This window comes from Vidua chalybeata, chromosome 2, assembly GCF_026979565.1.
Source record: "Vidua chalybeata isolate OUT-0048 chromosome 2, bVidCha1 merged haplotype, whole genome shotgun sequence".
In the NCBI taxonomy this organism is placed as follows: domain Eukaryota; kingdom Metazoa; phylum Chordata; class Aves; order Passeriformes; family Viduidae; genus Vidua; species Vidua chalybeata.
This window is the reverse complement of record NC_071531.1, coordinates 20,141,459-20,156,013: the sequence shown is the minus strand read 5'-3', so window position 1 is coordinate 20,156,013 and position 14,555 is coordinate 20,141,459. Positions and strand designations below refer to the sequence as shown.

Genomic DNA, 14,555 nt, shown 5'->3' with positions numbered 1-14,555 from the left:
GCAGTCTGCAGTGACATGCTGGAAGAGTTATTTGGGGATTTTTCCCATTCTTTTTGCAAAGTGTGTGTGTGTGTGTGTGTGTGTGTGTGTGTGGCACACAGGCACTTCCTACATGCTCACATGTTCTCTGTGCACAGTTTTGTTAGTTCAGTGCTACTTAATGCCAAACCCTCTCCAGAAACTCTTCCTCTCATTTCAGATGAGGCTGATCAATGTACTTGCCTAAAACCAGTCCCCAAGCAAATTAAACTGAATTTCAGTATTATTAATCCATGCACAGAATGATAGGTTTGTATCAAAGGTTGCATAAAGCTCTAGTGCAAAGGGACACAGCCACCTGCTCCTCCACCTTCCCATGTGTTGTGTCTGGCATTCACAGGAACATGCTTGTCTAACCCAGATGGAATTATCCACATTTTTTCTGGGTTACTTTTCTTTCAGTTTCTTCACTGAGCTGGGTTACAAAGGGATGAATGCTAGACATAACCCATGGCATGCATAGCTGGGAACAGAGAGAGTGGAGGTAATGTTTTGCCCCCTCTTATGTAATTTGACCCAGAAGATTCTCGTAAGTAGATGCTGTGCAAAGTATCCAGATTATCCACTGGAACAGAAAAAAATACTTTGTGCCCTTCAGACAGTCCCTCTCAGCCCTGTAACTGGCAGCAGGTGACAGACTAAGAACTAGCCTGTAGTCAGTTTCATCCAGATAGGCAATGGGAGGAAAATTACTTGGGATAGCTGTTTCTTTGTTGTGATCTCTGATATTCCTTCTGTTGTTTGTATTCACAGCTCCTGCTCTGGATGTAGACTGGCAGAACAACACTACTTTTGCCTCCTGCAGTACTGACATGTGCATCCATGTATGCAGACTTGGCTGTGATCGTCCCGTTAAAACCTTTCAAGGACACACAGTAAGTTTAAGAAGTCCAAAATGTTAGTGGTAAAGTCACAGCAACATGTTAGAATGATAGCAGATGATGGGTTTGCAGACTGTGTTCTAGCAGCAAAGGTGTTACACCCCATCGTTTCCTTAAAAGTATATTCCTTGGGAGTGAGTGATTCACTGCCTGTGAGAAGGGATAAAATGTTCTAAATCACCACAGGAGGCAACACCTCCGGTTTAGACGGTGAGAGTGTTTCTGGGTAGCATGAGCTGCAGACTAAAGGCACATTCATAAATAACATTCTGTTTTCCACTGGCTTAATTTCCTTTACTAAATGACAGCTATGAATAAGGAGAGAACAGTTTACCTCCAGCCATTGTTCAGTTTTAGAATCAATTTAATCTAATATGATATATTAAAGATGTGTTTCCCTAGTCTTTTCTTGGCGGTATTTAATGACTGTCAAAGGTTACATTTTCTAGGTTTCATTTGTGAGAAAAACTACAATCATTTACTGACCCATAATTCAGATGTTAGCTTCCAGAACTATGCATTTGGAGACCTTTATCTTAGTCTGTGGTTATATTTCATGACAGGTTGTACATTCCTAACAATAGACTGGTGCTTTTTATGATTATATGAATTGCACCATTCTGTACATTATCCAAATTTTTACTTCAAATATATCTATACTTGCCTTTAATTATTACTGAAACATGTAAAATTTATAAAGAAAAATTTAAATATTTTCCAGGATTGTTTTCACTGAGACCCTGGGCCAATTTATATTTTTAAGAAAATAGTCTTTCGCTTTTTATAAAACGCTTTTTTTCTCTTCACCTATAGCTATGGAAGAGCATGGTAAACTTACTCATTGCCAAGAGGATACACTAAGCTTAGTTAATTACAAAGTGCTATAGAAAGACTGATAGAGAAAGCATCCTAAACTATTTAATATTCCAGCATGGAATTCATTTACACATAAACCTCTCTTTAGAGAGACCAGCATTGTGGTAGAGCTATAATATGAAGAATTATCAAGTCCACAAAACAAAATACCCCACCAGTATCATTATTTTCTGTTGAAAACTTCTATCACCAAGTCTACAGAACATTAATGAAAGAAATGCCCCAGTTTTAAAAAGAAGGTAATGCTGTATCATCAATCTGTCTGGGTTTATTTAAATCCTAGGATGAGACAAAAGGATAGGAGCAACTTTGTGCCAGAACACACATCAGAAGATTGTTTGTGTGTATTGTTCACAAGCACAGGATGGTTCCACTCCGAAATGGCACTTAAATAGCATGTTAGGGAGGCAGCAGTGCTTTTGTTCACCCCTAAAAGCACCAGCACTGTAATTTGTGGGTGAACTTGTTCCATGCATAAAACTTGAGTGCCCTCTGCTGAGTGCCCAGTACGATGCAGTAACTGGAATATTTGCTTAATAAAATCACTCTTGATTTCAGAATGAGGTGAATGCAATCAAATGGGACCCATCTGGCATGCTACTAGCATCTTGCTCCGATGACATGACATTAAAGGTAAAACAATTTCCATTCCTGTTTTTCAAGAAGTAAGTTCAAAAAAACGATGTCTCTTTTCCAGTCTTCTCCAGAATGATGGTAGTGTATAACTTCAAACTCTGTATGAACAGTAGTTTCCATTTTGTCCCATATTTCTTGAAGCAAATCTGAAAGATTGAAGACAGAGAAGCAAGCACTAAGGAAATTGAGGCATCCTATCCAAATAAGTGTTACGTGACTGATATGCCACTGTCACAAAAAAGTCATAGTTTAAGTTTAGAATAGTATAGAACTTCAGCAGCCCAAAACCCTTTCTCATTTTTCTTTTCCAGCCACATCAAATGAAGGCTGTCTATGTAGGAGTAGCTGTATGATGTTATAGCAAAGCCCTCCTGCTGGACTGTTGATTTATGCTGGTTTCTTAAAAAAAGCATATATCCTAGGAAGGATTTGGTTTTGTGGCTAGAATTGTAGCAGTAATAGTTTCCTTGCAGTATGGTTGTGTTCATGAAGACTCAGATCTCTTTGCACTGCTGATTGACACAGCTGAAGCTTGGGACGTTTCTAGCGTGAAACTGAGACAGCAGCAGAATTTGCAGATGAGAGCTAAGAGAATGTCAACGTTATGAATATTTCCTGTTCTTAGGTAGACTGACTTCTGCTCTGTCTTTGCCACATACCCACTGAGGTTTTCATCATTCTGGATTCCAGATGTGTTATTGCAGGCTAGTGACAGAGCTGGAAATTTGCAGAAAACAGGGGCAAAAGGGAGCAGCTTGCCTGTCACGCTGCCACAAAGCACTATTGCATAACTGTTCTTGCTCTGCTTAAACATCCTGGCCCAGTGGTAGCACATCTTTTTGGTGCCCAGTTGCATGCTGTGTTTTAAAAACCACCATGGTTCAGTGTTGTTACCAGTTCAAATTCCTGACCACTGAATTTGGCACAAGAGCTAGTGGTTTGCTATCCCTGGCCTCACCTGTTTATAAAAACCTTCCATGATGGAGATGGCAAATGCTTCAAATTAAGGCAATTATTCTTCTTCCTTTTCCTTTGTAAATCAGTCCTCTCCAGCTTTTTTCTTCTGTATTTTTGAAATTCATGAGCTTTTCCTATAATTTCTTGGAATGTGCTGCTTGTCAGCCATAGAACATGGCTGAGCTTTGTGTAGCATTCCCAAAAGCAGTCGCAGGTAACACTGATGGGAATTCAGCATAAGAGCACATCATTCTCATGGACAGATTTAACAACTGAGTTAAATCATTACTACATTTTTGATACCTCTCTGAAACTGACTGACTAAATTTGAGTTATTTTCCCTGCTGTGAATTCTTTCATCTTATTTTCCCAGTTAGCTGATGAAAAGAGGTACTAAATTACCTGTCATCTCTATTGAGCATATTCTTCATCTTACACTGAAGTATTAAGCCATGTAACACTGCAGAAACAGCTGACTGTCTTCCATCTTCTGTACTGTTAAAAACATGAGGGAGACAAATGGAGTTCAGGAGGAAAAGGAAAATTTTACTAGCATAAGAGAAAATTGCTGTGTTCTAAGCAGTTGCTACAATTTTCTTTTCATTCTTTAAAATGACTGCTGGCACAACGTATGAATAAAATTCTGGTTAAACTTCTTCAAATAGTTAAACTTCTGTGTGAAAATAGTTACAGGCTCTTGGAAGTACAGCAATTCTTTAGCTCTTATCTATTGAATAAATACAATTAAATGTGTAACATCTCCCTACTGTAGTTATTTTAATATATGTGCCAAATTGCTGCATTAATAAATTATATTTATGTGTATTCAGGTGAGTCGATATCTCAAATAAACAAATGGTTAAAATAACATAGAAATGAAATAATTCAGCTGAGAAGAGATTAATAATGTTGCCATTTTCCTCCTTCATTATTTCTCTTATGCAGATATGGAGTATGAAGCAAGATACCTGTGTACATGATCTTCAGGCTCACAGCAAAGAGATTTACACTATCAAATGGAGCCCTACAGGACCAGGCACCAGCAACCCAAACTCCAACATCATGTTAGCAAGGTAAAAAAATACACCTCTTTTTCTTGCCTGACAAGAAGAAGGATCATCTTTCTGACATGTAGCCCTACTGTCACTTTGCCATCAGTGTTCCCACAGACAATTCCACTAAAAAGTATCTGTGTATTTAAGTCAAGAGGATGGATACAAAGGGAAAGGATTCCTGTTTGAAAAAAGAAGGGGAACAAAGAAAAAAAAACTGAGTCATGTGGTATTTAACTTTTCAGATGCCTTGATAAAATGGTTGTAAATTTGGCATTGCACTTTCACATCCAGCGTCTTGTTGTTACAAATGAAAATCTTGAGGCTGGTGCTCTCAAGATTCAGGCAGCTGGAATGGTTTCTAACTAGGGTCATGCAACTCACCTGGGCAGTTAGAAAAAAATGTAGCCTTCTTAGCTAATAGAGAAAAGCTTGGATAGTCTTTGAAGTTCCATTTGAAAATCTATGCAAAATTCTTCTTTGAGCTTAGGAAATACATTTACTTGTAGAGTGTCAATTGGTGGTAGTACTGTGGGTTTATCAGATCAGCTCATGGTGTGTGCAGTGTGGGGAGAAGTTGTATCAAAACTTGTTTATTTTACTCCTTAGTCTGGGACATGGAAGAACCTCACTTTCCTGGAGTTACTCTTTTAATATTATTTTTAATGCAAGTTATTTCCTTTGCTTTTCTTCAAGCCCACAGTTTTGCATTTAAATGGAATGTAGCAAAAATATCACTGAAACAAAGTGAAAAATCCACAGTTCTAGAGAATTATAAAATGCTAATTAATCAAACAGAGTGAATCTCTGGAGTAAGATCTCTCTGGACCTATTTATCCCATTAATGACAATATATATTTGACCTTCCTGAATAACAGGAGGTAGAATCTCAAAAGTGCGAAGCTTGGCCTTCTTACGGCTACATAGTGTATACCTACATGGGCTCCAAGGGTCGTCATACAAGAATTCGGCTCTATAACTGTAGTTCTTAAGATAAAAAACATACAGGCTGTGGTACAATTTAGCTTTTCTGTTTGAAACATTATGTCATGCTTAGCCAAGGGAAAAAAAACCCTGTGGTATTCTCTTATAACATTCACAGTATCACAGTGCAAATTGATTAACACCCAAATTATTACATTCTCATGTTTGAATGCTTCTTGCAGTGCTTCGTTTGATTCCACGGTTCGGCTGTGGGACGTTGACCGAGGAGTCTGCATCCATACGTTAACAAAGCATCAAGAGCCTGTCTACAGTGTAGCTTTTAGTCCTGATGGAAAATACCTAGCCAGTGGGTCCTTTGACAAATGTGTCCATATATGGAATACTCAGGTACTGTTTTGCCTCATGTGATGCACATCTGGTTTAGATGACACATTAATAGCAAAAGCTTAAATGGAAAATGTGTGTACCTAGGTCATGCATGACCTGCCTGCCAGGGTGAACCTGATTGTATTGGCTGGTGCAAATCCATGGTAGTTGAGTCACTCAGGTGCAGTGAGGTGACTGCCCAGAACACTTCTGCTCAGTCTGCTTTGTATGCTAAAACAAGTAGCATGCATGAAAATAGGTACGTTGTTTTGGGTCATCAGCTTTGTGAAGCAAAGGTGTAGATTAGAAATAAGGGATACTTTTATTTGGTTACAAACTGAGTTCAGCTGTGAATCTGATGCTTCTTGCTTAGATGTTGTGAAGAGGAACTATAGATACAAAGATGTGCACGCAGGGGACTGGTGATATTCCGGAGAAAAGTGGGACATCATAGTTCCACAGATGTAATTCTAGATACTGGTAACTCACAGCCTGAATTAGCAACAGACTTTAGAGAAGAACACATCAACCTAACTCCTCAGGCCTTCACTGTTACAGAGTTGACAAAAACTGATGTCTTGAGTCCTACTGTTTCTGGGGGAGCCTGTTGCTCTTCATTGCAAGGACCACTTTCCTAACTGTTTCCTAACAAATTTCCATCACAATATGGAGGTGGCCATAGCTGGGTGATCTGAATAGCTCCCCCTTCTAACGTAGTGCCACATGACAGAGAAAAGAAGGGGAACTTCTGTATCCAATGTCTGCATGCTGTTTTGCTTTGTAGAGTGGAACTCTAGTACATAGCTACAGAGGCACCGGGGGCATCTTTGAAGTCTGCTGGAATGCTAGAGGAGACAAAGTGGGAGCGAGTGCATCAGACGGATCGGTAAGGCTCATCAAACATTGCAAAGGTTGGGTGGAGATTTCTTTTCTGGGAGCATCAACAAAAAACAGGATGCTGTATTTGCCTCCTGGGGACAGAGCTGAAGACAGAGGCAGCTCAAGACACAAATAAGTAGCTCTGTGTACTGTATTAAAAATGCTTCTGCTTTGAAAGGTTTTGAAAGGAGGTGGTGTTCCTGTCAGAAATGAAGAATGCATGTGGAATAGGTGAATATTCCTGAAGATGAGAATAACTTTTAAATACATTTTTGACAAGAACAGCAGTTATGTTGTTTCTATCACTATCTGTCAGCTTCAATGAAGAGCAGATCACAGTAGTCAACTCTGTAACAAACAGTTACCCTGGGGCTTTCAGTTTGATTCCACCGAAGAATATTCCTATTCCTTTGAATAGGAATAATTAAGGAGGAAATTTTCAGCATGATACACAAAGATTCTGTCATGTAGTAGAAGAGAAATATTGCTGTGGATACTGATTATTCCTTACTATTTTTTACTGTTAATATTACTTCTAAAAAAATTCAATTGCAGCCTGATCAGCTTGTACAGGACACACCTGGCTGTCTGGCATAACTACTTTGGGAGAGTATTTTTCAACTGGTTTTAATAAAGGGAACACCTATGACATGATTCAGTTGTTTGAGCTTAGTTGTGCCATCTCAGATAGTGCCATGCCTGGCTCCCAATAGCAGCTCCAAATGGGCACATGTCCATTGTCATGCTTGCCAAGCCTGCGTCTGTTTTGGATATATTTCAGAAGTGGACATGATATTTAGGCAACTGAATAGATCCCATAATCTTATGAGATGTGCCACCAAAATGTTTGTTTGTAAACCAATGAAAGCCCAGCTAAGTGTTAAATGTGTGGGTTTCACTTGGGCTGTCTGCCATGTCAGTTTGTCCCTTTACTTGTGTGCCTGTAATCCAGTACTTGAGAGAGGCTGCTTTGAAGGTGGGGAGTGTAACATCCAGCTGGCTGGTCCACCTGTGTACAGGGTGCATTAATGGAGTTTCCACATCACCTTCACAAATGGTTCTTAACACTGAGTCTTCTCTCCACAGGTTTGTGTTCTAGATCTGCGGAAGTAAAAGTGAAATGTTTTAGAAGAAATTTCAAATGGACCAGCAGTGAATGTGTGGGGAGAAGCACTCTTCAAAACTATTCTTAACAGCTCCAGAACTGTACAAACTTGAACAAAGTTAGAGTGTACCATGAAACCGACTCTCCCTGGCCACAGGTGACTTGTATTTTGTCCGTAATCTTCATCAAGGAGTAAAAACGCAGTCACTTCAGAGGGGGAGGGAATGGTTTCCACCTGGAACATTCAGCCTTGGAAGCATGAAGCCACCAGCTAGGCATTGCACTGTTTGGTTTGCATCTGAGAACTTGCTCTGATGGCTGGGGAAAAAAAAAGCTGTGCCAAAAAAATTAATAAAAAGGAAAAAAAAAAAAAAAAGAAAAAAAAAAGAAAAATGCTGTGATAAACCAAAAGGGAAAAAAATCCTCCTCCATGCGGTGTTGTATTTTTTCCTTCCAATTTGGACACTACAGTTGCTCTCCCAAAGGACGTTCAAAGACCAGTTTGTACTGATGAAATGCTCAACTTTGTAATCACAACACTTTCTATTTTCTAGACTACTTTTTTTGTTCAGTGGTTTTCTATCAGCTGGAATATTACAGCCTGGAGGATCCCAGGCTTAGGATGAAACTTTTGTTTTCCTTTTATTTCTCCCTTCCACTCCCAACTTTTCCTTCATTTTTTTTCTCCTCTTTCTTTTTGTCCCCCTTTTTTTTTTTCTTTTCCCTGTATGCCCATAGTAGATGCAGCCAGGTGGACATGACAATGAAAATTTTTGACAGACTGCTTCTCCTCTCTTCTATAACTTCCTTTTCCTTTCTTTCTCTCCATTTAAAAGAAAAAAAAATCCTCCATGCTTCAGATCTTAGCGTCTCAAGGGCACTTTCAGCAAATTGTGTAATAAGTGCTTTATATAAGAATGCAGTGCTGGGGAAGATTTTTACAGGAGAAAGATGACTTTTAACAGAAAGAACCCAGTGTATTTTTGGAAAAAAAATATTTTTTATGTTAAACAGTTTTAAAAGCCTAAAATGGCCACAAAATGTAGACCAGTTGTGTAATTCAAGCAAAAAGAATGACACAGAGTCCAGGGAACATGAAAGGCGCAGTATCCTTTTTCTCTCCTCTCTCAGAAAGTGCTGTAAGAAAAAATGGTGTTTGATACAAGAAATACCAGTCCTTTACTAAAGTCCTTTTCCAGTAGCCAGCCATTTACATAGTCTCATTCCATTTTTTTATGGCTGTTTGGTGATGTAAACTTATTCAAAGAGATTCAGAAGCCTGAGACTATAAATATAGCATTCATTTTCTCTAGTCTATATTTTTGTTTGTTTTCAATAACCAGGAGAAAATGCTTGTGTGTCTTCTTTCCTCTAGAGATAGTTCAGATTTTGACAGAATATGGGTTTGGCTGCCGGCGGCCTTGCTGAGCAGTGCTGTCTTCCACTGTTCATTATTCCAGTCAGTCGGTGGGGTTTTACCACTGACTTAATGAGACCAGGTGAACTGAAATAGATTGACTGCATCTGTCACTGTTGAAGAATGGACTCTCGCCAAGCTCCTGTCCATCCACAGGCCACACACACCAAGAAGAAGGCTCTGCCATTGCAGCAGGTGGTGCTGCTGTCACCACATGTGTGCTGCATCCTGCAGGGAAAGCTCTGGGTCTGCACTTGCGGGCTCACTGTCTGCCCAGACAGGTTTAGCTTCAAGGGTGTCCTCAGTGTGGTGCTCAGCAGACAGTGAATTCATTAGGTTATGACATCATATGTAAGTTCTATCTCAACGTGTAAACCACCATGAAGTTGTGGGGGTGAAATGATCAGAACAACAACGGAGAGTTCCACTTTGGACAAGATTTCCCATCTACTTTGGACAAGATTTCCTTCCTGCAGCCATGACACCTGCACAGATGCCAGCTGAAGACTGCGTTACTCTAATTGAGGAAATGACAAATGCAAAGAAGGGCACATAGGCAGAGTTTACTGAAAGTGCTGTAAACTAGAAGGCAGCCTTGGGGTGGTGTCAGGCATGACTTAGATCCTCAGAACTGGCTGAGTCATGCAGGTGTCTTCTCTACAGCCTAGTCTAGGATCTGTAGGAGAGAGTAAACAGGCCACAAACCTCTTAACAAATGTAGAACCTTCCTGCCCAAAGTCCCTGTAACACAGCATCTTCCTCTTGGTTTGACCACAGCTGCTGAAGGTGTGATTTGATCTGAGCAAATCCAGAGCCCTTGGGCTGAATTGGTGATCTGAGACCTGCTGAGCTCCAGGACATCATTGTGGAATCTGAACACCATCTTTTCTCTGGAGTTTTCTTCTCCATATGCTTGCATCTGTAGGGGATCTTAGTTCTTCTAGTGCAACTAGACACTGCCAGCTTCAGCTGCATTTCTTAAAGATACACCTTTGGAAAGCAGAAAAGAATGGAAAGAAGTAACTGCTGAAAAGAATGGAAAGAACTAACTGCTAAAAGTATTAGTCCTGAGGTGAAAACAGTTATGTGGAATTTTGGTTACTAGTGATAGTTAGGGTTGCTTGTAATTTATTTCAAATAATTGGATGTCAGGCAGTATCAAGGATTATTTTTGGTGTTAAATGCTTTTATGTGTTGGTTTTAGTTTTTTGCACCAAGAGCATGGCTGTAGATCACCATGTGGCAGTTTTGCACTCTTTTCTAATAACCACATGTACCTGCTAATTTAAAGTCACTACTTTTTTTAAAAAAAAGAGGACTTGCTCAAAGAGTCTTGAAGTTGAATACAAAGGCGTAATGTGGTTTTATGAAGTGTCGTTTGGACAATGATTTGATTGCAGTCATTGCATGTAAACGGTTAAATTCCTACCCTGCTTTTTGGTGGCATTTCTGAGAATAACAAGCAGAAGTTGCCAGTCTGTGGGAGGGCAACACTGATGGGGCTCTGGCCTTGCCTCTGTCCCTTGAGTGACAGCTGAATAGGCCAGACCTCAGGATTTGAAGAGCTTCATTTGCTCAGTGCTCCATGACTGGCTGGCTCCACAGCCCATGTTTCTTAGTTGTTCCCAGGATAGCTACTGTAGATAACAGGGCAGTGTCCGTGACGCCTGTTCCTTTTTTTCCATTTTTTTTTTAATTTGTCAGAACACCACGTTGCTTTGCCTACATGGACGTAAGAAGCCAAGAGAAACAAAATTTGAGTATCAATTGGTTTGCAAAGCTCATGTGTGAGAGAGGTTGCTGCTCCAGAAAGTTTTATATTTGGACCATCAGAGTTACAAGCAGTGTATGTGAGGAGCTAAGAAAATTCACTTTTCTTACCTTGCACAAAATCCTAAAGACTGGAAAGATGCTGTAGTAGATAGTTTTCAACTGAAATGAGAGATGTTAGGGAAGGCAGGAGGTGTAGTTGCAAAGGTTAATCTTAACCTAAGGACGTGGTTTCTTCAGGACACAAACAGTGTGGGGAGAGAGCCTTTTCTAGGCTGTAGTTCAAGGTGGATGTCTCAGCCCAGACCTGCAGCACTGTGCTCCTGGGAGCTCCTGGGAGCTCTCCCTCCCCTCCAGCAGCAGCGCATTCCCAAGCTGGCAGAGCCTCTCCGTGACTCCCCTGCCACAGAACTGCACAAAGCAACAGCCCAGGGCACTTCGTAAGATTTCTTCCTAGAATTTTGTTTATAGTTCTTTGTAACAGAAGAGAAATGGAAAAACCTAAGTGACCAAACAGGATTGTGAAACCATCCAGAGACTTGCTGGATTTTTATTATTGCTGGCTGTCTGGAACTGGCCTGGGAGTGAAAAAAACCCAGTTTCTGAAAAACCACTATATTCTGTGGGTTAGAAGGATACTGAATCTTTTATGTAGAAAACACTGGGTCCCTTACGGGGCAATAAAGGGCCTGACTTACAGGGTTATACACACATTAACCCCATGCTACATCTTAGAAATCTCCTTTTAATTTGTTTAAAAAAAAAAAAAAGAAAAAAATAGCTAATTTTAGAGCCAAGTGAAGTGCACTTTGTCAAATGTAAGGGTCTGCTTTGTTTTTGGGTTTCTTTTTCTTTTTCTCTTTTTAATTTTTCCTCCTTTTTTTTTTTTTCCCTCTTACTGCCTTTTTAAAAGATGTGGTTCTTTGTCAATTGCAGAAATGTTCTTTCAGCCACTCACTGAAATTCTGAATTCTGGCTTCTGCAGTTTTTATTGTCTGTGTCAGACTTGCAGCCAGACTTGGTTCTCATTTAAGCATTTCCCAGGTTCTGTTGAAACAACATCAACCCTTATTTTGTTTCTCCCCCACCCACACTTTCTTCAAATTCACCTTGTGTATTGTAGCTCATTTGTTTTAAGGAGAGAATCAACAGATCATATTCAGTGTCTTGAATAAATTGCTATATTTTGATATTAGAGAATTCTGTGCGTGTTGTTCCTTATTCTTTCTGACTGTTTTGCATCCTGCGTGTAAGAGCTGGGGTTGAGTGACTAAAATTGTGATGTGGTGTCACTGGCCTGTGGATGTTTAAATCCTTGACCATGGGTTCAAGGATTTTGTAATACACAGGGCATGGACACTTTAGCCTCTATTTTTCTTTATTACAGATTTCCAGAAACCCCACAACTCACCATTAGCAAGTACACCTATAATAAAGAAAGCAAACATATATACATGTGTATATATAGCTATTACAGAGTAGTATCTGCAGCACTGGTATAGTAACAATCAGTGATACAGCAGCAATAAATTTATAGCAACAATCAAATATAGCAGTAGCACTTAATTAGTGTATATATATATCTATATCTATATTACAGGTTACAACTAAGTTGTTACTACTGAAGCAAACTTAGCAGTAATACAACAGCAGACACACTTAGGATAGGTTAATTACATGTATAGATTAGACACCAAGCTGTAGATCTCAGAAGGGGCCCAGCTATCCCAGAGGTGGGAGGATAAAACAGGCTAGCCCCAGATTTGTGCTGAGTGAAGGAGCAGTAGAACAACAGGTTGGATCTCCCTTCACATACAATCCATGTCACAGAGTTTGGAGTCAGCAAGGCTTCCCCAACAATGGTCCAAGGTCTTGCAGACCTGTGTAGGAAAGGGACAAGAATGTGCAGTGCAGGAAGAGAAAGAGAAGCTGATTTGGATAGAAAATCATCTCTATCATAGAGACATAAGGGGGTACAGGACACCGCCACTTTGAGCAGCCAGTGAATGCAGTTAATTTCTGTTTTTCACCTGGGACACTTGACAGATTATGATTTCAGTTCTGTTTTGGAACTTGTCCTGCTCTTGCAGTTGAAACAGCCAGTGGAAGTAACCAATACATTCTTTCTCAGGATGTTATCCTGTTTTTCCGACTATTTTTCAGCTTTTCAGATGATGTTACTATTACAGTTCTTTGGACTTGCACTTTCTGAGGGTGTCTCAGGATGTCTCTGGTACCCAGCTGCATTTCAGAGATGCTGACTACGCTTCTCAAGAATGCTTCTGGTCCCCAGGCTCACATCTCCCAGGCTGGCTGGCAATTTCTCTCCCAGAATTTTGGCAGACTTCTCCTGTTGAGTACTTTTTCCCTCTGAATCAGGTCACCTTTATGGCTGTTCACGTCACATGTTTACTGTTTGATTTTATGTCCTCCCATGCTGTATTTATTGGAAATTTATACAGCTGTTAAGGAACCAATTTGAGTAAGATTGGGTTGAAGTACTTTTTAAAGTTTCCTTCAAATAAGTTTCCTGAAAAGGACATTTCTCCATATAAAATAAATTGGACTCTAGTTCTGATCAAGGTAAATTGTTAATTTTTCTTTAAGCTAGCCAGGCTAAAATTTAGCCTTGCTTAAGAAGTTGGAAGTTTTTGAAGAACTTCACGTAAGTCGAATATTCTGAAGTTGTCACAGTCATCCCCTGTGTCAGGAGCTCCCATGGGCTCCTTTCTCTGCTTAGGGCTTAGGGCACTGACCTGAAAGGATGCAAGGGGAGGGGATTGCTTAGCATTAACAGGCTGAATGTTGTGTAGATTTTGGTTGGGTTTTATTCCACAAAATGGTTTCCATGGTACTTGGGGGGATTCAACATGAAATGGGGTTCTTGCTTTGTGACCATGTAAGAGGCTGAACCATTGACCTGAGCTAAGGCTGATTGTCCAAAGCCTTCAAAAGGAATTAGTGCTCAGAACAAAAACAGTCCTGTGTGTCACATCATCTAGTTGTGAGGTGTTTAATCAGAGCATTAAGTTAGGATTAATATATAACATTTGGAAAGACAGAAGGGCTAGAAAAGCCCCAGTGTGCTGATGATGAGCACCTCGACACATCATACATTCAAAAAAAGAGAATGCAATGCACTTTCATGACGCTTGGGTCAGTTCATGTTCTGACATTTGCTCAGCACTAATGTCTTCATAACATCTTCTCAAAATAAAAAATATGAGAGCTAAGGAGACAGCTACAGTGGTGCTGGAGCTTCAGTGCTATATAAAAGTTCTCACCTGTTTCTTAAATAAATGCTATGTCATGGTCCTATTTTTAGTCATGTTATTTTTTCAAGCATGTTTTCAGACAATGTATGACTGTCAAGCTAAAACTGTCATTTAGTTTTCCTGCATTTATCCTCTATATGTATATTTACTTAGCCTGGAAATTGTGTGACAACTGACACTGGAAGCATTGAGCAGTCCTAAACACTTGCTTCTCACTTCTGTCAGTGTGCAGTACAATTAAGGGTACTTTTAGAGCTATTCTTGGAAGATATAATATTGCAGCATCTCACTCAAAACAACTCCTTTCCCTGCCATCATTCTGTGCATCATTTCCAGCCAAGGGTGAGATCAGCACTG

General features: G+C 39.9%; 1 protein-coding gene across 3 annotated transcripts in view; it reads left to right on the top strand.

Annotated features, from left to right (window-relative positions):
* TBL1X (transducin beta like 1 X-linked) overlaps positions 1-12,123 on the top strand; it is a 192,181-nt gene extending 180,058 nt beyond the window's left edge. For all 3 annotated transcript variants that reach the window (XM_053934424.1, XM_053934423.1, XM_053934425.1), the window contains 6 exons: positions 793-914; positions 2,355-2,429; positions 4,335-4,462; positions 5,608-5,773; positions 6,537-6,638; positions 7,718-12,123. In XM_053934424.1, the coding sequence (XP_053790399.1) occupies positions 793-914; positions 2,355-2,429; positions 4,335-4,462; positions 5,608-5,773; positions 6,537-6,638; positions 7,718-7,744 (620 nt within the window). In that variant the 3' untranslated portion in view covers positions 7,745-12,123. The remainder of the gene's footprint in view (positions 1-792; positions 915-2,354; positions 2,430-4,334; positions 4,463-5,607; positions 5,774-6,536; positions 6,639-7,717) is intronic.
* The last annotated feature ends 2,432 nt before the right edge of the window (positions 12,124-14,555 follow it).